The 24,625-nt window shown below is 45.5% G+C and overlaps 1 protein-coding gene across 2 annotated transcripts in view; it reads right to left on the reverse strand.

The window, feature by feature from the left end:
* RARB (retinoic acid receptor beta) overlaps positions 1-24,625 on the reverse strand; it is a 292,516-nt gene that overhangs the window by 108,891 nt on the left and 159,000 nt on the right. For both annotated transcript variants that reach the window (XM_069212031.1, XM_069212030.1), the window contains exon 4: positions 2,035-2,195. In XM_069212031.1, coding sequence (XP_069068132.1) covers positions 2,035-2,195 — 161 coding nt within the window. The remainder of the gene's footprint in view (positions 1-2,034; positions 2,196-24,625) is intronic.

Below are 24,625 nucleotides of genomic sequence, written 5' to 3' on the forward strand. Positions count from 1 at the left end.
ATGACCCCCTATAGCCCAAAGAAGAGAGCACTTCTGTTTCAACCCCTAACCAGCATTAGTTCAGGACTCTGCTGGTGAGTACTGGCGTTGGCACCCAGTGGTCTTTGGGGGCAAAGGTCACAGGGGGAAAACAAATTTCGAAGCAAAAAAATATAAATGTATGTAGGATAGCTGCATAGTACTTTAGTCCTTAGAAGCAACCAGAGTCTCTGATTTCTGCAGTCGCTGACACCTCCAGACATCGTTGCAGTGGCCCTCACTGCTGAGGAGAAGAGGAGGTATGACTCCCTTAACTTGTCATCAGGCATGTCAGTCTAAAAACACTGACCAATGGACATCCAATAGGCTTAACAGCTCTACTAACCAGTTGCTACTTCTGGATTTCCGTTTGGTGTCCGCGGCTCTGCGTTTGCTAACCCTAGTCTAAGGGATTGTGAAGACAGCAGAAGGAACAGGAAGTAAACAGCACCCATGAGCAGGAACAGGAAGTGAACAGGACCCAGTGTAGCAGAACAGGAAGTAAACAGGATCCAGTGCAGAAGGAACAGGAAGTAAACAGTACCAATGAGCAGGAACAGGAAGTAAATAGGACCCAGCGCAGCACAAGAGGAAGTAAATAGGACTCAGCACAGCAGAACAGGAAGTAAAAAGGACCCAGTGCAGCAGTACAGGAAGTAAACAGGACCCATTGCAGCAGAACAGGAAGTAAACAGGACCCAGTGCAGCAGGAACAGGAAGTAAAGTAGACCCAATACAGCAGAACAGGAAGTAAACAGGACCCAGCGCAGCAGGAACAGGACATCAACAGGAACCAGCGCAGCAGAACAAGAAGTAAACAAGACCCAGCGCAGAACGGGAATTAAACAGGTCCCAGCACAGCAGGAACCGGAAGTAAACATGACTCAGTGCAGCAGGAACAGGAAGTAAACAGGACCCAGTGCAGCACAAGAGGAAGTAAACAGGACCCAGTGCAGGAGGAACAGGAAGTAAACAGGAAGTAAACAGGACCCAGTGCCGCAGGAACAGGAAGTAAACAGGACCCAGTGCCGCAGGAACAGGAAGTAAACAGGACCCAGTGCAGCACAAGAGGAAGTAAATAGGACCCAGCACAGCAGAACAGGAAGTAAAAAGGACCCAGTGCAGAAGGAACAGGAAGTAAAGTAGACCCAACACAGCAGAACAGGAAGTAAACAGGACCCAGTGCACCAGGAACAGGACGTCAACAGGAACCAGCACAGCAGAACAGGAAGTAAACAGGACCCAGCGCAGAATGGGAATTAAACAGGACTCAGCAAAGCAGGAACAGGAAGTGCACAGGACCCAGTACAGCACAAGAGGAAGTAAACAGGACTCAGCGCAGCAGGAACAGGAAGTACACAGGACCCAGTGCAGCACAAGAGGAAGTAAACAGGACCCAGTGCAGCAGGAACAGGAAGTAAACAGGACCCAGTGCCGCAGGAACAGGAAGTAAACAGGACTCAGCGCAGCAGAAACAGGAAGTAAACAGGACCCCGTGCAGCAGAACAGGAAGTAAACAGGACCCCGTGCAGCAGAACAGGAAGTAAACAGGCCCCAGTGCAGCAGGAACAGGAAGTAAACAGAACCCAGTGCTGCAGGAAAAGGACATCAACAGGACCCAGTGCAGCAGGAACAGGACATCAACAGGAACCAGCGCAGCAGAACAGGAAGTAAATAGGACTCAGCGCAGCAGAACAGGAAGTAAATAGGACTCAGCGCAGCAGGAACAGGAAGTAAAAAGGACTCAGGGCACATGGTGTAGTGTCTGTAGTTTTCACTTCCCTTAGCATCTGAGTAGCAAATAAGAGGTTGTTAAACGGCTAAGGGTTGCGCAAGAGTAAAAACTCTGATGTCACCAGAGAGATCTGAGGGTGTTTGAAGTCACTTCTTCCGGCATACTGGTGAATCAGTGCCCAAGGTTGACCTCATTAAATGGGATTGGCTTAAGTATGACAACTGGTGAAGACAAAGCCCTGGCTCACTAGTGTGGCGAGAGATGGGCAGTCGAGCACTTACCGTGGTGTACTTGCCGAGCTGGCAAAGCGAGGGGAAGGTTTCCTGATGGGCTTTGCGGATCTTCTCGGTTAGGTCGTCCAGCTCGGCCGTCATCTCGTAGTTCTCGATACATTCCTGTTTTATCGGCTCTTTCTTCTTCTTGTTCCTGTCATTGCGGACGGCTGCAGGTGAAGAGAGAACAAGGTGGGTCAGATGTGGTTGGAGGAAGTGGCTGGCAGCTATTTGTTTACATCCCTTAATGACACACATTTTGACAAAACATGGCCAACCAATCACAGTTTGCAAATATCAATTGAGAACATTTGACTAAAAGTACCAGATGACTTAATTACACTAGGACACATTTGACAAATCAAGTGCATTCCGGGAATTGTAGTCTTGATTTAGTTAATTTGATCGAAATGGGCTAACACACCAGAAAACAATGATTTGTGAAACGAAAGTCGAAGATTTCAAAAGCAGCGCCTTGGTGATGTGGAGTTATCTGATGACTCTAACATCCATTCGCCAGGAGCGGCTTTCGGTGCTTGAAGGGGCGGGGTGGGCATGTGGGGAGTAGGGAATTAATAAAAAAAACCACTTAACTTTCTCACAGCCACCGCCACCACAGCGCCGCTCCTCTGCTGCAGCTGCAGGCACAGGCTCCCAGCCTGTCCTGCGGCCAATCCGAACGCTGCTGTCATGCGGCTGGCAGCATGACAGCAGAGTTCGGATTGGCCGGAGTGCCAGCCAGGGTGCTCCGAGGCAGAGTGAAAGTCTCTGCCTGCTCTCGCCACCCCGGTAACACAGTGTCAGGTTGGAGAGAGCCCAGTGCGCATGTGTGTTTGGCCAACCTGAGATAGCCGGCTAAACATACATGCGCAGAGCACTCCCCCCTCCATCCCATCATATCCCATGGCCCCACCCCTTTTACTATAAAACGACAATGATCATGGTTTATTATTGTTTTATAGTAAAGGTTTGAAGCTGCTGCTGCTGGCTGGTGGGGACGACGCTCCTAGCACCTGCTATTCGCAGATTCAATTCAGGTTTAATTTGGAATAGTAGTCCACACCTAAAATCTGGAAGTCATTGCCTTTCTTTGGAAGTTGAAATACATACTGGCATAGCTGCCAGGTTTCCCAGATCCATGCATGATGTGGTGCCCCAGTCCACGTTTTTTTATTTTGGATTCTGGGGCTTGAAGTCCTATTTTATAATGGACTACACAAGACTACAATTCCCAGTCTTCAAAGAAAAAAAAAGGACTGGAGCAGCACATCACGCATGGACCTGGGCTGGACAGGTTTACACATAGTCAGGAGTGAGGTAAGAACAGGTTGTCGAGCAAAGAGAGTAGAGAGAATGTTTGGCAGGATAGGGACAAAGGCACTTCAGTGCACACAGACCCTCGTTACAAGTAGCCCAGAGTAATCCCACCCCCTCCCACCCTAGAGTTCCTGTTACTGGACCCATCAGAATCAACAGGCCACTCATAAAATGGGTTAACACTGCAACACCTGACAGAGTAGGACTGATGCACTGTGAACCCTCTCTGTTTAGTGAACTGACACCAGGGGAACCAGGGATGGATGCCACAATATTAAGTGTCTCCCTTAAAAGGAGGAGGGCCCTTACTCACCGAAGTCACAGACTCATAATATGGGTCATAATGGTTAATGCTGGTCTTGCACCTGCTCTGAAGCATGCATGGTTTGATGGATAAAGGAACCCAGGCGCAGAAAGATGGAATTATCTGCCCATTAAGGGGTGTGAGGAGCTTTCTTTTCTGGTAGGCAGTGTGAAGAGCTGGAACTGCATATAGTCTGAGAAACAAACACGGACAAATACTGCACAGTGGTCCAGGGGCTTAACAAAGGACCCCGCAGCCCCTGTGGTGCGGAAAGGGGTGGGGGCTGAGCTCCAGGGGGCCCCCTCAGCACAGTACACTCTGCACGGCGGTAGGCCCCTGACTGGGTCGGGGGGTCCCCTACAGCTACTTTGCAGGGGGGCCTCTTTAAGTTTCGTTACCCCACTGCAGTGGTGGCCCTTGTTGTCCTGTTACCGATGTGCTGTGAGCTGCCCTACACTAGCCCCCAGCTCTGTGCAACGCAACAGACAACTCTTGTGACGGATTTGTCCTTTTGTCAGAGAAAATATTTCCATCCTGTTGCAGTTCTATTTCCTGGCAAATTTGATAGTGCTTAGAAACAAGTACAATGACAGTAGTTACCGTCAATTAAATACGATGTCTGCTCCTATCACAGAAGTGGTCATTTTAAACTTGATGTCTCTTTCCAAACAGATGCCTGTCCATCTAACAAAAACCTGCTCTCTTGCTATGCAGTAAAGCGCTGCAAGGGTTTTTTGTCCTTCCAAGACGATCTACTCTCCAGATTTTTAAGTGATTGAGATTGTTCGCATCTTGCAGGTTTTACGCTTGGGGCGGCTCCTGGTCCTGTGCTGGACACAGAAAGGTTTGCACTAAATGTACCAAGAGGTGGGTCGCACATAGGGGTCCGAACTGCACATTGACTACTGACCTGTATTTCCCCTAGGGCCGGACTGGGAGCCCAAAGCTGCCCTGGCAAACTTTGTCACACCAGCACCCGTGCAGTGCATAGCGAGCGTGCCTGAGCGCTACAGTGGGACATGGGGGGAGCTCTCCCCCGAAGAAATTTGGGGAAAAAATAGCAAAAAGGTGCATTCTACAACACGTTTCATTATATATTCAATTGTATTAGTTTTTAAAGCAGAGTAAATGATGGCCTTGCAATGCATCAGGATACGGCAATCTTTATTGGGGTTCTTCAATGATTCCCTGACCATCACCAACTATCAGTGCATCACATCTCTCCATGGCCCCTCTCTCACATGTATTTATTTGTTTTCTAGCGCCTCTGTTAGCAGCATAGGGTATCAGAGCACTTTACATCACACACACATACAGAGGCAACGAATCATACATGTGAAAATCAGTGGATAGAAAATGTTGACAAAGGGACTACAAGGTGTAGGATTCACACTTCAGCCATACTGGTAGGCCTTTTGTTTTTTTTTAAGAGTGGTTGGTCTGGGAAAGCACAACTCCGGATTCAGAACCTAAGACAGTGGTTAGGGTTGACTTTACTAATAACACTTTATTTCTATTCAAATAAACCATTTTAAGCAAAATTAGGATAATCAAAGACTGGAAAAACACATAACTTTCTAACCTGTACCATGCAGTTTGCATGCAGCTCTTTGATGACAGTTCATAGCCCACTGTGCTAGATTACGATTGTAATTTATGAACTGCAAAGTAACAAAAAGAGCTGTGGCACAAGCGGTAACCCACTGAGCTATGCATATAAAATACTGTTCTGTGATTTGTGTGGTACACGTTCTTTGCAGCAGGCATATTAACCCTCTGCGCTACCGTAGATGAGTCAAACCTGCCACTAGACAAAACTCTGATCTCTCTCCAGCAGGTAGATCAATCACCAGTTATTTTGGCACTTTTATTATTGCAGGAAAATTGGTGGATATACAAGGAACTCTGCAGTGCTTTTAAAACTGCTGCACTGCTACGAAACTGGCTCCCAGTAACAAAAGGGTCCCTACCCTTCCAGCCTCCCGGAGAAAGCCCCGATGTCTGGTACCGCCAGTCAAACCTTGTATCTACCTCACCCTGATCTACCAGTACATAGATCGCATCGCAAAATCTCGTCACATGCCTTTGCCGACTGACCTGCATAATTAATAAAAACTAGACTGATCACTATTGGCATCCACTTGTGATTGGATGTAAACAGATGGCCTGCAGTTAACAGCACAGGGTGTATTTATGTTTGCAAACCCTAACGGTATCTTCTTTTTTTTCTTAAAGATGTTCCTGTTTTGTAAACAACCCAGTACTGCTTTTAAAAAAATGATTTCCATTTGGAAAGAGATCAGGGTGAGCAGGCCGTGCTCCACCGCTTAGATCAGTGCCAGCTCCCCTCAAGGCTGCCAATAAGATGTTGAATTATTCCAATGTTCTTGTAACTGCAATGCTATTATGTGTGTTTTTGCTTTCTGGAATCTGCTTTTGTTTGCAATCATTTTGTGTTCACAAACAGTAAATCACTTTCATAGTCTACAGCTCTGGTTTTAATACTTTATTGTGCTACATTTCTGTTTTCAATGTGTATTGTGTTTTGGTAATGTCAACGATTAGAATTCTGATTTGAAATGTAGGTATATTTGTATATTTTAAGATATCATTAAACTCTTGTATACCAAGACCTACAGTCAGTGCTTAATTTGTAAATAAAAACGTGCCAATGTCCAATGCTCTATTCTGAAACACTGCTGCAATTAAATGAGATTTTATTTATCCAGGAAATGCGGTGGCGCTGAACAACAATACAGAGATTAGCAGACTTTTGCATACTCAGACGGTCAGGTTTCATTTCGTTTTATTCCGTTTTAGTTCAAATTCTGTACTTATACCATTTCGCCAGTAGTTAATATGGCCGCCGCTAAGTGTCCATCCAGATTTAAAAATGGTGTCCGTATTGTTTTGTTCCTATAGCGTCAGGAGCACAGGAGAAGGGCCGACTCATCGGGCCATACGCGGATTCTTTACTACGATAATAGTAAGTTTTTATAAGCAATTAAATTAGTTTTTTCAGCATTTGGAGTCATTTTCGAGTATGCATTTTGACGATTACGCTGATACATTCGTTTATCTTGTGTCCTTTATTTTAGATAAATTGAGAACGTGAATTTTGGATTATGTTCAGACTTATTATGTAAAATGGTTTGCATGTTTAATACAACCCAGGGGTAGTTGGGTTCACACTAATTGATTATTTGTTTCCTCACCTGAGTGATAGGTTTATTCTTTATCTTTTCTCCCTCTGAGTGATAGCTATATTTGATCAAATAGCAAGTCAGTCACAGTACTAATTGGGTATAGATTACCTCTTACACATAATTTTATGTTCGTCTTAGTACACCAAGTCACTTTAATTTTGGTGATTCGGGATTGTACATATGAAGTGAATACCCAGTGAGAAAAAGGAATTTTATGACCTCACTATCTAATTCGTCACGGTGAAGGGAGTTGTTTAACCCTCTTTATATTAAAAAGTTTAATTGAGTTTTGTATGTTATTCATAGGTCTTTATCCCTCCATGAGTCCTGAAGAGCCCCGTTTATAAAGGGGCCGAAACGTGTCGACCTGGTTTAATAAGGAGGTTGCAAAAAATAGTGAACATATGGACAAGGATCAGAGCTCACTTCTTTCCCTTAAATTAACACCTTTAGAAAGCGGAGATATAAGATGTGATAGCGGATGCAACCATCTCTTTAATGTGGATGAAAGTCTTAATAGATTTTGACAACCACTTCTTACAAACAATCTTCGAGACTGATGAAGACAGTGCTTTTTTATAGGTTTTATGTTTGTTTATATATATGTGTAAATATTTGTGATGTAAGTCTATTTGTATGTTATGTATATGATGTATATATGTCATTTTGGTTTGATGTCCAAAAAATGAAGAGAATAATTTTGTGCTAATTAAAGTACGCTAACAATGATCAATTTAGAATCTCATTGTAAATAATTCAATACTGGAATTTGTCCCTACCATTGCACCACTTTTGTGTTTTTGGATGATATCTATTCTACCCAGGTATGGTAGGGTTATTAGAGTAGACCCTCTTCTTTTCTATGTACACAATATAATGTTCGAGCTCAGAATATACTGTGGCAGCGTAATCCTAAAGGCATCTCGGGCCTCTTTAATTCATTTACAGCCACTCCCTGTCCCTTCAGCTCAGTCTTGCAGCTTTCTCCCTTTGTGACGCTTTTCCGTCTTTCTCTTCTTCCGTCTTTCCCATTTGTGTCTTTTGCTCGCAGTAAATGCCTAATGCAAAAAACATAAGTGCTGGACCCCAAAAATAAGTGTTGGTGTCCCCCATCAGCAACCACGTGTTCAAATTAAGCACTGCCTACAGCTGGACTTTGTCATCTTCATTGGAGCTGTGATAATTGTGTTGTATTGGACCTGGACTTGCCCTGCACTACTTCCTTTGAGTGAGGCCTTGGCTCTTCTTCCAGGTTACTCCAGAGTGTCAAGGAAACTTAGAAGGACACCTGTGGCACAGACTGGATACCTTTGAGCCCGTGTTGTGGAAATCACTGGCACTCTTATTTGTGATAGTGCCTGGTTGTCCATGTGGCTGCAGGGGCCGAAGGAGAAGCACTAACTAGCTAATTAATTACCTAGCTCATAGGCTAACCCTTACATTACACCAAAGAGTACTGTAATCCCCTAACCTTGTCAGAGAAAATGATGTTTTAATGGTGGAATAGTATGTCGATGTAGTAGTGCTCAAAGTAAGAACTATGCGCCTGATTTAGAACACGGTGGATGGAATACCTCGTCACAAACGTGATGGATATCCCAGCCACCGTATTACGATCCTCATAGGATATAATGGGATTGTAATATGGCGGATGGGATATCCGTCACATTTGTGACAGAGTATTCTCCTCCACCAAGTTCTAAATCAGGCCTTGTGTCGATGAAATTTCTTCTATGAAAGTGAACTTACAGTGCTAAATTTGAGCCATTCTTTGCTGCTGCTCAGCACTGGCTTTTTTTTGTAAACACCAGGATGTATTTATGAGAAACCACCACATGGTGGTGCTCTATTGTGTATTTGTAAGCAACTATTTAATATATCTTTAAAAAAATTGATAAAAGATGAACTTTAACCTGCAGTTTAAAGTGGCATGTGGGTTGTGCCAGCTGCTGTGGACCAATGTGTAAAACCTTAGGCCCTGGAACTTAACTTTTGTTTTAACAAATGAAGCACTGACAATGCTTAATTTGTGAATAAAAATGTGCTGGTGCCCAGATCTCTCCTGTGAAACACGCAGCTGCTGCAATTAAATGTACGAGCACAGAACATTGAGGCAGCGTAATCCTGAAGCCATCTCGGGCCTCTTTAATACATTTACAGCCACTCCCTGCCCCCTTCAGCTCACTCTTGCAGCTTTGTGCTTTCTACCTTTGTGATGCTTTTTCGTTTTTCTCTTCCTCTGCCTTTTCTCATATGTGTCTTTTGCTTGCAGTAAATGCCTAATGCAGAAAACTAAGTGCTGGCCCTCAAAAATAAGTGCAGGTACCCCTGCACTGGAAACCACCATCTTAAATTAAGCACTGTAGTGTACATTGAAACAGTGAACATGATACCATTAGGGTATACCTGCCATGAGGATATGTAAATCATCTTACCAGCCTAATGATGAATATCAAATGTTTTTCTTTAAATGACTCCATAATAAATTACTTTTCTTGAGATAAAACAGCCGCACTAGAAGACATCAACATTCAAAATGCGCTCTTTTAAGACTACTAAATTTATAACATATTTTTTTCCATCAGTCACTTTGGTGATTTCTTACTAGAGGTGGCCCTTATGGTGTGGTGGTGAGGAGTACGAGGACAGGTGACGCTGCCCCAGCCACACCATCCTTTTCAGCACCACTGGCTGAGCTGTACATTTCCCTATTAACAGGGTCCCTGTCAAAATGGGGCAAGGCAGGAACATAGTACGCCTGACACAGCAGACTAAATTATATGTTAGGAGACGTTAAATTATGCGTATTAGGCTTAATCTGGTGCAAATTATACAAATAAAGGTAGCTTCTGCAGCCCAATCTGAGCATTATTATATGACTGGATAATTTAACACAGGTTGATATAAAAGGCACCTCAAAGCTAAAATCAAGAAAACTAAACACGTTCAGTGGGTCCTATTCAAAATGCAGATACACAGTGAATGATTCTGCCACGCATGGACACACAGAAACAATGTCCTTTCCATTCCCAGAGGGAAACAGATTGCAGAAAACGCATATAGCGGTGCAGTCAGCAGAAAACAAGCCTGCAAGTAAACCTCTTGCAATAAAAGATGTGCCTCATTTATTCAGAGCATCCCAGTTATATTCTAAAACTTTTCTGTACTGTCGGGTTTCCCTTGTGTTCATGATACAGGCCCTCTAGGACCATCTGTTCCCATTAATATACAGCCCCCTTGGTTACATTTACTATTTGTAAAATTACTACAGATACAGAAGAACAAAATAGTGTCAGTAATTAAACAGTATATTGTCCATACATGACACATCTTCAATCGATCAATCAATCAGGAATTTGTAAAGCGCACTACTCACCTGTGAGGGTCTCAAGGCGCTGAGGTGGGGGGAGGGGAGAAGGGGTGGGGTGCTGCTACTGCTCGAACAGCCAGGTAAACTTGCACGTTTAGTGAAAACTGGACTGATTAGTGTACAATTCCACAGACACTCTTCACAACCCATGCAGATCCATTTAGACGTAAGTAAGGTGGACGGAGTTCACATCATGGTTGTAAAAATGCAGCTGCTTACTTCTTTCGGGGCAGTGACCAAACTGCATTATATTTCCCTGATACACCCTTAGGGCTAGAATTTAGGGATTGCGATTTCGTGATGGTGCTTCCTTGTGCAATTCCTAATGTATAACAACATACAATTTGGAAATAGTGATTCCTAATGAGGGTCGCAATAGACCTAACTCATTAATATTAATGAGGTACGTCGCAATTTGAGACCCATTAGTAATTACAGCCACCACAGAGATGGTGGCCTGCTGGGGTAGGCAGACCATCATGTCTGTGACTGCTCTTCAATAAAGCATTTTTTAAATGCATCCCTTTTTCCTTTAAAGAAAAATTAGATGCGTTTAAAAAAAAAAAGAAACGTTTAAGTTTTATTTTTTTAAGAGCAAGCAGTGGCACCTTACACCACTGCCTGCTCTTAAAAAAATATACTTCAACATTTGTAAAGTGTAAGGGGCCCAGTGGGGAACCCTCCCCATTTGCGAATGCTTACCACCACTCTTGAGGTGTTGCTAAAAAATAAATGCTTTTCAACCATAATTCATTTGCAAAACATTCATACATAGCACTACAATTCGAGACTTGGAAGGGACACCCTAAACACACCCCTTCCAAATACTGAATCGCTTACCACAAATTGCTATTCAGTAACATGTTACTGTATCACAATTTGTGATCTGTACTTATGGAAAAGCATTTTTCTGGTCCGTTTCTGACAGCAGTTCTCCCACTTTTCCAATGCAAGGTGGAGCTTACATCTACTAATTGTGCGAATATTCTGCATAAAGTACAATCCAATGGCGGCGTCAAATTACATTTTTTTAAAAAAGCTAAAAAGCAGTGAATGGGGAGCACTCAGGGAGGCAAAATGATTTTTTGCCCGGAGCGCTGAAAATCACTGCACCTTGTTAGTAATGCACAGCCATCACAATTATGCAAGACCTCTTACATGAGCAAGTATACTTTAGGCTTGCAGAATCCTTTGTGAATCAGGCCCAGATTATTAAAGGAGGTAGCATGCTCTCGCGCCCTGTCAGCCCAGCGGAGCCACTTGCCGGATGTCTTTCATTATTGCCGCTAAACTGCTAAAGTAAATTGTAATCGTGCCGTGCTGGAGGATGTAAGTACTCCTTGGAACATTGTGCGGCCCCCTAAGTGCGAAGGGGGAGTCATAAAGCCTTTGTAATGAGGGCCCATTTACGTACGCACCTCTCCGCGAGCTGATTGACATGTTTGCTAAGCGCGCGCGTCCTCCAGCTGCTAGATAGCTCAGTGGCTGGTGGCAACAGCGCATTACGCCTGGCAGCCATGAGAACTGCTGGCCCACGATGCCTCTTCCACAGGGAAATGGGTATTGGTGAATATCTATTAAGAAACTATGGTACTTTCTCAAAGGGTTGAGCGGCTGCTGCAGAAGGGGGGGTGGGCAGGGGTATCAGCTACTACCACTGGCTTGCACTTGGACACCCCTGGCATGGGTACCCTTTTACTTCCCCTTTTGTCATGGTCATGAAGACAGAAGCAGCAGGAACAGTAAGTAAGCGGGGCTCTCAGGGGTGTAGCTAAGTCAATAAGAGTGAGGGGGTGTGAATCTCATATTCCCAACTAAAAAAGCAGTGGGGCACAGAGTGAATGTGTGAGGTGACCAAGGTTCGAGATGGACTGTTCCCATGTGGGGCAGGGTCAGTACTGATTTGTATTCGATGGGCTTCTGGGGCCAATTTAGAGTTTAGTTGCCAGATACTTTGTTGCAACTGTGACTGAGTAGCCTGTACGCCAAACTAGAGGTCCGTCCGCCCGATTTTGAGTCAGGTGACCAAACATTTTACGTGGAGAGCAATTTACTTTGTGGATGTAAAACTACTTCTGGAGGCCCAACAGACTAGGTGCTGTCAGAAGTAAGCTACTTTACCATCTGCTCCATCTAGAGTGGACAGCTAGATGCATTTTTTTTTATTGTCCGTCAGTAAAAATCCCAAGCATTTGCAATGCAATAGGTCTTGCGTTTCCTCGAGTTAGAGCTATTAGCGTACCAAATTTCTAACTGGAACTTACTTGCCACACAAACTGAAAATAAAAAGTAAAACAGTTGACATAAGTGAGACCACTCAAATCGCTGCTGTGCGCGGAAGGATAGAGTCAAAGGGAAAAAAGTTTGCTCGCAGTCAAATTTATCAACAAAAATGCAATTATCTATGTAACAGGGTCGATGGCCAAGGCGGTAACCAAAACGCCCTAAACTGTGACAGACGTAAAGCAGTTACCAACAAAAACAAAGGATTTTTGAAAGGCAAGCCCATGAACGAGTAATAGTGATGGGTGTGTGGTGGGCGTGGTTGAAAGCACAGATGCATACCAACACGTCGGAAAAGCAGTGCTTGTGCGCTGCTGTACTCGACCTAAAAAAAAAGAAAAATTACCTCCACACTTTTGGGGGAACTCCCATGGTGCGGGGGTCACTTTCTTATTTACCAAAAACAAACTCCCACTCTGGGAATTTATTTTTGGAAAATAAAAAAAACTTTGGAAAAGTTTGACGGCCATCCTTCGTGTTTGATGGAAGTATCTGTCAAACTTTTCTCTCTGCGGGCTGTTGGATATCGCTAAAGTTGGCAGATGGAGTAAAGTCCTCCACCACTCTGTCTGCCTTTATTCTATCTGCTGAACCCTAAGTCAAACCCTCTGGAGCTAGTGTGGCACAGTGGGTGAAAAACAATGGTTGGAATACTACCCCCAAAGGTTTGCCAGTGGTCAGCTTATTTGCAAGTATTCAACCCATCACTTTTTGAGTGTTTGACTGCTGGTTGTGTGCCTGGAGACGTGAGAAGGGTGTAGATTCCCAAGCCTACAACTCCTAATGTTGTCAATCCTAAAAAAGTAGTACATTTGCATTCACTCAAGGAGTACTTCTATGGGTGCAGATTTGCTACTTTTTTGGGGAAACAACCGTAAATATATATTTTTTCCTGATCCAAACAATTAATGAGTAAAATCTTCTTAGTGAATTCAAGATGACAAGAAAAACCAACACAGACATAGCAGACAAGACTCAAGGCCTCTGCCTGAACTACTAAGTCAAGAATGTATTTTTTTTGGGGGGGGGGTGGTCTCCCCTGAAGCTACATCCCTCAGGAACTTTAAAGCAAACTGCACTCTAAGTAGTTTGTACTCCTTCCTTTTCTACAAAATTCTCCGCAACAAACAGCAGGCTTACAGAAGGGGTTAAAAATGTGATGTCATCAAGGGGCAATTGGTGCGAAACTTTTTATGGGAGGAGTACATTTGCTTAAACAAGCATTGACAAAGCCAATGGGCCTCACTTTTGAGAGCTATGCCTGTTTTTCATGTTGTACAGCACCAGCAGACATACTGATGCTCTACAGCATGAACTAAAGGAAAAAAAAATGCATGATGATGGTGCTTTTGGCTTCCTCGTCATGTTGTAGGTGCTGTCACTTGCAGGATATTTTGTAAGCTTACGGGGGCTTAGAGCCCTCTCTTGGCTTATCATTCGTTGGCTTCATTGTTTTCTCATTTCCTTGCTTCTCTTTGGTCCATGGGTAACAGATGTGCTTCCTCTTCATGTGTTTGGTCTTCCCCTGGAGCATGACAAGTATTTGTGTCCATCCACTGATCACGCTTACACGGCTACTCTTTTCTTCTGGTTGAAGCAGTCCATGAGGGTGCATATGTTTGCAGGCAGTGTCCCTCATGTGCTTCTACATTCTCCCACCCTTCAGTTCATCTCCATGTTGTAGCTTGTCCGTCTTTCTCGGGGATGTTGCTTGCCCTCTCCCACCCTCCTGTCCCATTCCGTCTTGTTGCTTGCCCCATCCCACCTTCTTGTCCTGCTCCATCTTGTTGCTTGCCCCCTTCCAGCCCAATCCATGTTGTTGCTTGCCCCTCCCACCCCCTGTCTATCACCATGTTGTGGCTTGGCCTTCCCTCCCTCATGTCCTGCTCCACGTAGCTGCTTGCGCCTTTCTACCCTCCTGCCCATCTCCATATTGTTGCTTGCCTGCTCCCACCCTCTCTGTGTTGTTGCTTGCCTGCTCCCACCCTCTCCATGTTGTTGCTTGCCCCTCCCACTCTCCTGTCTATCACCATGTTGTGGCTTGGCCCTCCTGTCCTGCTCCACGTAGTTGCTTGCGCCTTTCTACCTTTCTACCCTTCTGCCCATCTCCATATTGTTGCTTGCCTGCTCCCACCCTCTCCGTGTTGTTGCTTGCCTGCTCCCACCCTCTCTGTGTTGTTGCTTGCCTGCTCCCACTCTCTCCGTGTTGTTGCTTGCCTGCTCCTACCCTCTTTGTGTTGTTGCTTGCCTGATCCCACCCTCTTTGTGTTGTTGCTTGCCTGCTCCCACCCTCTCTGCGTTGTTGCTTGCCTGCTCCCACCCTCTCAGTGTTGTTGCTTGCCTGCTCCCACCCTCTCCGTATTGTTGCTTGCCTGCTCCCACCCTCTCCGTGTTGTTGCTTGCCTGCTCCCACCCGCTCCGTGTTGTTGCTTGCCTGCTCCCACCCTCTCAGTGTTGTTGCTTGCCTGCTCCCACCCTCTCCGTGTTGTTGCTTGCCTGCTCCCACCCTCTCTGTGTTGTTGCTTGCCTGCTCCCACCCTCTTTGTGTTGTTGCTTGCCTGCTCCCACCCTCTCTGTGTTGTTGCTTGCCTGCTCCCACCCTCTCAGTGTTGTTGCTAGCCTGCTCCCATCCTCTCAGTGTTGTTGCTAGCCTGCTCCCACCTTCTTTGTGTTGTTGCTTGCCTGCTCCCACCCTCTCCGCGTTGTTGCTTGCCTGCTCCCACCCTCTCCGTGTTGTTGCTTGCCTGATCCCACCCTCTCCGTGTTGTTGCTTGCCTGATCCCACCCTCTTTGTGTTGTTGCTTGCCTGCTCCCACCCTCTCTGCGTTGTTGCTTGCCTGCTCCCACCCTCTCAGTGTTGTTGCTTGCCTGCTCCCACCCTCTCAGTGTTGTTGCTTGCCTGCTCCCACCCTCTCTGTGTTGTTGCTTGCCTGCTCCCACCCTCTCCGTGTTGTTGCTTGCCTGCTCCCACCCTCTCCGTGTTGTTGCTTGCCTGCTCCCACCCTCTCCGTGTTGTTGCTTGCCTGCTCCCACCCTCTCCGTGTTGTTGCTTGCCTGCTCCCACCCTCTTTGTGTTGTTGCTTGCCTGCTCCCACCCTCTCTGTGTTGTTGCTTGCCTGCTCCCATTCTCTCAGTGTTGTTGCTTGCCTGATCCCACCCTCTTTGTGTTGTTGCTTGCCTGCTCCCACCCTCTCCTCGTTGTTGCTTGCCTGCTCCCACCCTCTCAGTGTTGTTGCTTGTCTGCTCCCACCCTCTCCGTGTTGTTGCTTGCCTGATCCCACCCTCTTTGTGTTGTTGCTTGCCTGCTCCCACCCTCTCTGCGTTGTTGCTTGCCTGCTCCCACCCTCTCAGTGTTGTTGCCTGCCTGCTCCCACCCTCTCCGTGTTGTTGCTTGCCTGCTCCCACCCTCTCCGTGTTGTTGCTTGCCCCATCCATGTTCTTGCTTGCCGCTGCCATCCTGCTGCGTCCTATTGCTTACAATCTCCGATACTGCTCCTTCCTGTTACTTGCCACCTCCCACCCTGTCCCGTGTTATTGCTTACCCCTCCCACCCTATGCTGCATTGTTCTTAATCCCCTCCCGCCCCATTCTACTTTGCTGCTTGCCCCTTCCTGCCACAATCAGTGTTGCTGCTTGCCCCCTCCAACCGATTTTGCATTGTTTTTTTGCACTCAACCAGCATTGCTGCTGGCCCCCTGCACCCATACGTCCTATCCAGTGTTGTTACTTGCCCCCTTCAATATTGTCCCACATTGCTGATTGCCCTACCCACCCTCCTACGTTGGTGCTTGCCTACTCCCACCCTCCCATCTTACCAGAAAAATAAACAAGCATTGGCAAAGCCAATGGGGCTCAAATATGAGACCTATTGGTTTTGTCATTGTTTTAGCGATGCTGCACAGCAGGTTAATAAAAAAAAAAACTTTTAGAGGGTTAACCAATGGTGTGGTGTTCTTTGATCATAAAGGATCCCGGTAACTCCTGGGGATACATAATTGTATTTACACCAGGTGATTCCACCCCAAGCTTTATTTTCTTTAAAGTAAACAACCTCAGCTGGATGAGCCTATGATCATATTTCAAGTCTACCATTCAACTGCAATAACTTAATTTAAAGAGCCAGTGACGGGGGCTCTGTAATGGCCCGCCAATAGATGCCCCATAATCGCCCGGCCTGATGGCTGATCCGACCCATGTCGTCGCCCCGAGCCTTCGATTGCAAAGATTTAGCTGCCCCGCGTACCCTGTATCATTCCACGAAATTCAGCAAATATTAGTAAGACTGATGATCAATCAGCGAGCCCAGCTCGAGGCACCACCGGGATAAGGAGAAATCAGTTAGTCAAGGCCCGGCCACGTTTTTTTTAATCACGACATTCCTCTTCGGAGCCGCGTTGATGGATTCTGTCCCCGGGGACTGTCCCGCGTCCCCGTGAATGCAGGCGCAGCACGTGCTCCTTTCTATTTCAAATGAAGTCTGACAAATGACTGCGTCTCCACCAGGGGGCAGGCCGCAGCCGGCTGCTGGTGGCAATCAGGGGCCATCTTGGATTTCTCCTTTGTTCGGTGACTGATCGGGCGGAGGTCTATTCTGCTAGTTAAATTATTGGCTGGGAAGCCAGGAGGGCACAGAATATCAATCCTCACTTTATCACCCTGTGTGATCTTGGGAAAACTATGTCACACCCGTTGTTGTGACTTCAGCTGTCACGCGGCCCCTTTTCATATGTGACATCTTCAGCCAGGTCTGCCTTTTTAAGTAACAGTAATTTCCTGGTGGGGTATTTTAAAGCTCCACATAGAATGCTACATTTGAAACTTCAATTGCAATCAGTCCTGCCAAGTTTCCCAGGTCCATGCGTGATGTGCTGCTCCACTCCAGTTTTTTATTTTAATTTTGGGAATTTTAATCCTGTTTTTAATAAAATTAAATAAGACTATAAGTCCCAGGAATCCAAGGGAAAAATAGAACTGGACTACCACATCATGCATGGATCTGGGAAACTTGGCAGCTATGTGAAATTTGTTTTTGGGATAAAAAGTCAGGACTGTCTGAAGGTGCCACCTATGACATGGGTTCAACTACCACCTCTATCAGTTTCCTTATCTGCAGAAAGTGTTGTAATTTTTTGGATAGCTTCCAAATTGTGCTAGGAGTTGAAAGCCTGTACTATTTTGAAAGTCAGAATTTATATTTTGAGGTAGAAGCAGCATGGCGAATAATGTTTGAAAATAAAAAAATGTTTATAACCCTTTGCACCTCCAAAAAAGAAATTTTGAACTCCACTGCCCATGCCTATTTGGGGATGCATCAAACTACAAGCCCCAGCATGCTTAGTGCTGCTGCATGAAAACCGACTGACTGTTCTATCCCTGGTGTAAGTTGATGGTGATGAGAGATGAACCATATTTGTCTAGATGCTGGAATTTGTAACTTTTTGTCGATGTTTTATTGCTTACTGTTGTTCTACTGAAAGGAAAGTATGTTCTTTTTCAAATCGATTAAATAATATTGACAATAATAATAGTCAATAGATTATCAGATAGGATAACAGATGTTGTGATTAATACAATTATTTCCAAACTTGATGAAACTTGTTTTATCTATTTAAAGTGTCCATCAGGTTGTTAACATGTTTCAAAACTCCAGCCGATTTCATTAAACAAAGCAAACATTTTTCTCTACACTGGATGGTCCCTTTAAAAAAAAAGAAAGGGGGAGTCATGTCTTCCAGGCCTACACTTGCTACAGTCTTAATTGCTCAAGATCACCCCACTACTACTGTTTACAAGTCTAATTCCTTTGCATTTGATTGGCTGAATACTGAATGGATGTGATCGTGAAGGCCCGCCCTCTGACTGTCAGTCATGGCATGGCATAGATGGAGCACGGCAACCTTAGGCGGATGGTCCAAGCGCCTCAAAATAGAGGCGGTGTTGGCTCCTCCTCTTTCGCTTACAGTATCACCGACTCCTGGGATACAACATGATGTTGCCGACAGCCAGAGCCTTTAACCGTTCTACCCTTACATAGCATGTCTTGCCTTGAGCTGTCTCTAGGTGCTGATAAGAGGTATTATTATTATTACTCAAAGAAAAGGTAGTAATCTTATTAACACCGGAAGGATAAGATGCTAAGTTGTCCCTGGACAGGTGACCATTTCTTCAGGGGTGGCTCCACCAAAATGGCGGAGGAGCATTGCCCCCTGGTTTTATCTTTCATCTGCTGGCTCAGCCAGCTGGGTAGGGAGGGGGCAGCACTGGGTCACGGGACGGGGGAGGAGAAGAGAGTGCACTTAAGTGCGCATGCGTGTTTGCCCGGCCGTCTTATCCCGGCCAAACACACATGTGCACCTAGGTTTCTCCAGGCTTGCTGAAGAAACTGCACAGACCCCAGGGCTGCTGCTTTCATGCTACGTTTAGCATGAAAGCAACACCAGGATTGCTGGGGAGCCTGTGCCGGTGTCCCAGTGAATGCTGGGACACCAGACGAAGAGGAGCGAGGGGGCAGGGGTTGGCAGCAAAGGTAAGTGTTTCTTTTTTTTCATTGCTTTCCCCTATCCCCATCATCCTCCCGACCCCCACCCCTTGACATTTGCAGCAGCCAATGCTTCAGATTTCATAGGTGGTCGAATCAAGTTACTGAGCTTGGGCGGCAGCAACAACAGAGCCATGGAGCAGTGGTCGGTTCACATGACCTTCAAGGGCCACACGTAGGATCGCCAGGGTCCGAGAGTCATTCTTAATTTTACTGCCAACCCGGAGACCCGTGCCAAAACATTTGAGAGAATTTACTGCGACATATGAGACAAGATGGAAAATTTAAGGGATAGATCACAGAGCATAAAATATGGAAGGACACAGAACACACTTTTTTAAATGCAGAATTATGTAAGTGAACAAGACGTAATAAACTATAAGAGGAATAAAAACTGGGATAACTCTTCAAAGAAGTGCATGCGTCCTGGATAATTACTCTGGGGACACTTGGACCACAGGGTCTCAACAATGAAAGTAAAATGATTGTTTTGAGTAATCCTTTCCATGAAAATTTGGATCTATGATCTCTATTCTTTTTTCTCTAGCTGAACTCTATCTTTTAATTTCTGTCAAGCTATGGTGTTTATTCTGGGACAGAGGTTCCAACAGATCAAGCTAGGGATGGAACAAGTATTTCACCGGCTGCTGAATAGCTTTGAAATGCATGGACCCTGTATCCATCAGTGTTTTGTACGACATTTGCTGTGCATTGTTACTTCCTGCCCCTTGCAGGTCTGGGATAATACAAGACCCTATGGATGTGGCCCTCAACATTTAGACTTATCGGTGTCCTCCAAATATATGTAGAAAGCTAGAGTGCTGATGGCTTGTAGTGGCTATGGAAGTCTTCTCAGCAAGGCGTTCCAAACTATGTGATCTTCAAGAGCAGTATGTGCTCGAAGGATCGACGACACAGATCCCGATGGGGTAATGTAGACACTACGTGAACGTTGCTCCATACAGTCACTGATGGCTTAATGTTGATCCATCCTAACCTCTCGCCAGCCGGTACTGGTATCTGCTCTAAGCAACTTCTGTTTGGGAACCTCTCTGTTCTTTAACTCTGGATCTTTCTCCTGCTCCTACACACTTGTTCATGACGTGGTGCGGAGACTTCCACCTTCTTTTTCTCCTTTACTTACTTAACTTTACAATACTCTTTTGCGAGAGTAGTCAATGGTGGTGCATCATGGCCCGACATTTCTTTTTAATCAAATTAGTAAACTTTGAATTGTTTATGTAAAACATGTAATAAATTTGCACATATTTAGTGGATGTTTCTAACTTTTTTTCAGTAAAGGCAGTGCTTTAAGTGGAATGAAAAAGGCGCTGGGTCCTACGAAGGGTGTATCTTAAGCAGTGGCATAACAAAGATTGAGAGGGCCTCCCCCGCAAAGTACATGGAGGGCCCACCCTCTGAACTCATTCAGGAGCTCTCAGGCCAGGTTACTGTGCTGAAGGGGCCCCTTGGAGCTCAGGGCCTCCCTGCAATGCAGGGGCTGCGGGGGCCTTTGGTACACCACTGGTCTCAAGATCCCTTAGACGATGCGTGACCGAAGTAATAATTCATGTGAAATAGCTTCCTCAATTTGAACTCATAAATGGAGTCTCAGTGGAAAAAACATAACAAAAATAAGCAGGATATTTTAATTACAGATTATATAGCAACTTTAGCCAAGGCCAAAAGCTACAAAAACTTGACCAGGGAGGTTTAAAAGTAAGTGACAGTACATTAGTTATTCCGTTGAAATGAAAAAGCTTTAGGCCCAGGATCATCAATGGTGAAATACAATAGCCACCTGCACATAATCCATATGTCACAAAAGGGACTTTTGGTGACATTGCGTTGCAGCAGTAGCATGTGACAGGCCGGTGTGTAGGGTTTTCTTATTTCTTCAGTCTGTGAACGGTAGAAATAGAAGGTCCTGTAGTCAGGGGTGTAACAAAGGCTCCTGCAGCCTCCACCGTGTGGGGGAGGCCCAGGCTTACTTATACTGTAGGGGGCCCCCTCAGCCCCTACTGATGTGTGCGTGGGGGCCCCGTCACATTTTGTTACACCACTGCCCATAGGGCCCTAGTTCAATATCAATTTTTAGGTCGAGGCTGCAGGCAGTGCGCATGCACTGTCGCTATGGCAACAATCTATTGTATATTTAAGAAGAAAAAAAAAAACTCTACAAAAAGGGGCTTTTAGCCAGCCCATCACTTACCATTGGCTAGAACCATTATGATTCTTGTTTGCTGCCTTCTAATTTGGCAGCCCGTGGGTTGGCGTCACTTCCTTGTCCCTGTGTGGAGCATGGCCCAAGAACAGATTAATTGAACTTAATTAGGCTCTCTTGCTGCGATTTAGGTACTAGTTCTTTTTTGTTTGCATTTTTAAGCAGCACGAAGTCGGCCGCTTATGTGACGCTTTACTTGAGCACCAGTTAGTTACACAGCTTGACATTCATTTTTATTTTTAAGGGGGGGGGGTAGAGTGATTTGCCCAGAATCACAGAATGTTGAGGTGACGCCGAGACTCGATCCTGGTTCCTCAGTTCCAGAGTCGGCGTCCAGCCCGCCTCCACTGCCCACAGCGCCGCATCCTTCCTATTGGGCGAGACCTATTGGCTTTGTCAATGCTTGTTTTGCTTTGCCAGGACCCGGCGCCGGCAGGCCCCAGCCCACTGAGACCTCCGGGTTACGGTCCTGCCTTCTGTATATTGAGCAGACGAGATGAACCCCACGCTGTATCGCGGAAGACCTGGTTCCTGGAAGGGATGAAAGAGTAAAAACTCTGCATCTTGTTTCCTGGAACTGCCATGAAAATGGCGGCATTTCCTGGAAGTAAGTTCTCGCGCATGGGGGCTCTGCCTTCGGAAGGAACCGCGTCAGCAGCGGCCGCCGAGAGAGTTAATGTGGCACAACAAGCTCTTTCCACGTGGATAAGCCTCTCTGACCCAGTTTCGGGAGGCTCACATATGTGAGACGATGCCTGAAATGGAGTAAAAGAGGCCCGGCGGTTCTGCGTCGCTGATTGGCAGACAACCCAGCGCGCGCTCCCATGGCACCTCAGCAGGACCCATCCGTGCCAACATGGCCCTAAGCCAAAGCCAAAATGTGCCCGAGTCCTAGCAGCATTCCTTGTGCCCGGATCCCCTCACCACCACCACCAGGTTCGTCCATTAGACAAAGATAAAAACACTTTAAAAGAAAGTCCAGAAAGTCGGTCTCGAGTTGCTTGGTTTTGCTTGCAGGAGGAGGCCGGCGGCAGGAGAATAAACAGAGAGAAAATGCAAAATGTAAACAAAAAGTGAGGAGAGGGAAAGAACGGAAAGTGAATGACAGAAAAAAAGTGAAAAGGAGAACAAAAACAGAAAGGGAGAAGGGGTAACTGGGACGAAAGGGAGTAAATTTTATATATATTTATATATTCACTGAAAAAACAAAGGTTATAGTTAGGATGAAATGTAAGTTTAAACATAACATTTTCAACTAATAAAAGACACTGAAATCCACCAGTTAAAGTTATAGTTAAATCAAGTAACTATACTTTGCACACTTGCCCTGCACATTGATGCCATTAATTATGTCATTTCAAATGTCACCAGTGATGTTATCAATGACATCATAGAACATGTCATGAGTGATGTAATATATAAGGCCATATGTGAGGTCATAAGTTGTGCATGCTGAGTGCACAAGCTATAGGCCATTGTTCATTATGCAGCCGACCTCCTGCCATACAAGGCCTTTGGCAGTATGTGGCGTGAGGTTGGCCATAGGTGGTCGACCCCCATGTGGTAACGTCCTTCGGCAGGGCATAAGCTATGCGTAGTAAGATTTGGTGAGAGACTTACCTCTCCGCAAAGACCTCTATACTGAGCGAAGGCTGTGCTTGGTACTGTTCGGTGTTTATTTATTTAAATAATTTGTGTTGAGTCCCGTGGGAGCACACAGGGCCATGCGGAGTCCTGCGGGAATATCATGGGACTGTGACAACATTTTATTTTTCTCTCTGGAACCTCCTCCTTAACCCTGCACCCTTATATTTTCTTTTATCAACATTTCAGGACTTTAGGACCGAGTCCCTGAGTCCTGTAATGGCAGCCGCAAAATGTTTCTTCGTTGAGACCAGCCAATCACATTGGTCAGTCCTGCATGACTAGCCAATCAGATTGCTTTTTTGCCCACGTGGACCCTCGTGAATCCAGCTGGCGTTCCGGGTTGCTAGATATCTATACATTGTGAAAATTAATTTCCTCAAAAATACTGAACGGATTTACATCAAATCACAATTCCCCATTATATGTAGCACCAGCAGGTTTTTCTGTGACCGCTTGTACGCCAACACTTCAAAACATTTCAAGGCCCGCCACCGGCCCCGGTGGCTTAGCATTTAGGCAGGCATGGGGCCAGGAACCACAGTTTTAGTACTGGCTTCCTGACTTTACCAGGTTGTGTGATGCTTTTCACATCAATTTATCTCCTGGGGCCTCAGGACTCATATGCCTAACCTGAGAGCTCTTAGAAATAAGTGTAGCCAAGTATTCTGCAGCGTGAAGGTAAGACAGCAGACCAATAGCACAACAGTGCCACAGTTATACTGCAATTCACGCTCTTCAGGCATATTATAGAGACTGCCACGAGGAACGTGCAAGTACTTTTGAGTATTTATTTCCTAAGGCTGTGCATGTGGGCTTCTGTCTTCTTCCCTGTTCCCAGTAACAACTAATTGCATCAATATCGAAGTAAAACACACCTGCTTGTAGGGGTGAACGTCCATATATTTCTCCTTTGTCACTTGCTGTTGAGAGAATCCTTATGGCTTATCCTTAAATAATATCTTGGCAGCCCACACAATGCCTCAGTCCTCAACAGAGGGAGCTTTCAGGCCCCCTTAAAGAGGTTGTTTATTTAAACTGCTTAAATGTATGTACACAATGTGTCTAAAGCTTTTCATAATCGTGTTATATTTCTCAATTTTCTTCATACAGTATTTATTGAGTATGTATTGTACTGGATATATTATTTTTCTTTATTGTATAGTGAATAAACGTCTTGCGTATTCACATGGCATGTAGATGGTTTCACTCTCACTCAACATTGTTCAATTTCTACCACAACAAAAACATAACACCCCATATTTGACCACGTCTTACTCAGGTGTTGGAATCACCAATATGTTAAGAAATTAATGATGCTACTTAAAAGAACATAGACTACAAAAAATTACAATCTCCTTGTCAAGAGTTCTCCTGCGCGCCCACCTGCCCCATGTGCCTGTCTATGAGCCCCCTTCATACCACTTGGCCCTCAATGATGCTTGGGAGGCAATTACTTCTTGTACCAGAGGAAACAAGAGCCTCAGGTCATGGCTACCACCAGGAGAACCAGTTAGCCATCGCTGTGCCCGATAAGACATTCTCACCGTAAGGGTCAGGCAGACCAGGCTTTTCTGCCCAGCTGGTTCGGGTCATGAGACACCAGGTGAGGGTAATTGCCCAGCTGGTCCACCCCGACAAAGGCTGCTGTCTCTGCGGGAGTCCTGGGGTCCAGGCCGGCTTTACAGCTGGTGGCGCCCAGTGCGACAGCTTT

The sequence above is a fragment of the Pleurodeles waltl genome, chromosome 10, assembly GCF_031143425.1.
Source record: "Pleurodeles waltl isolate 20211129_DDA chromosome 10, aPleWal1.hap1.20221129, whole genome shotgun sequence".
NCBI classification, from domain to species: domain Eukaryota; kingdom Metazoa; phylum Chordata; class Amphibia; order Caudata; family Salamandridae; genus Pleurodeles; species Pleurodeles waltl.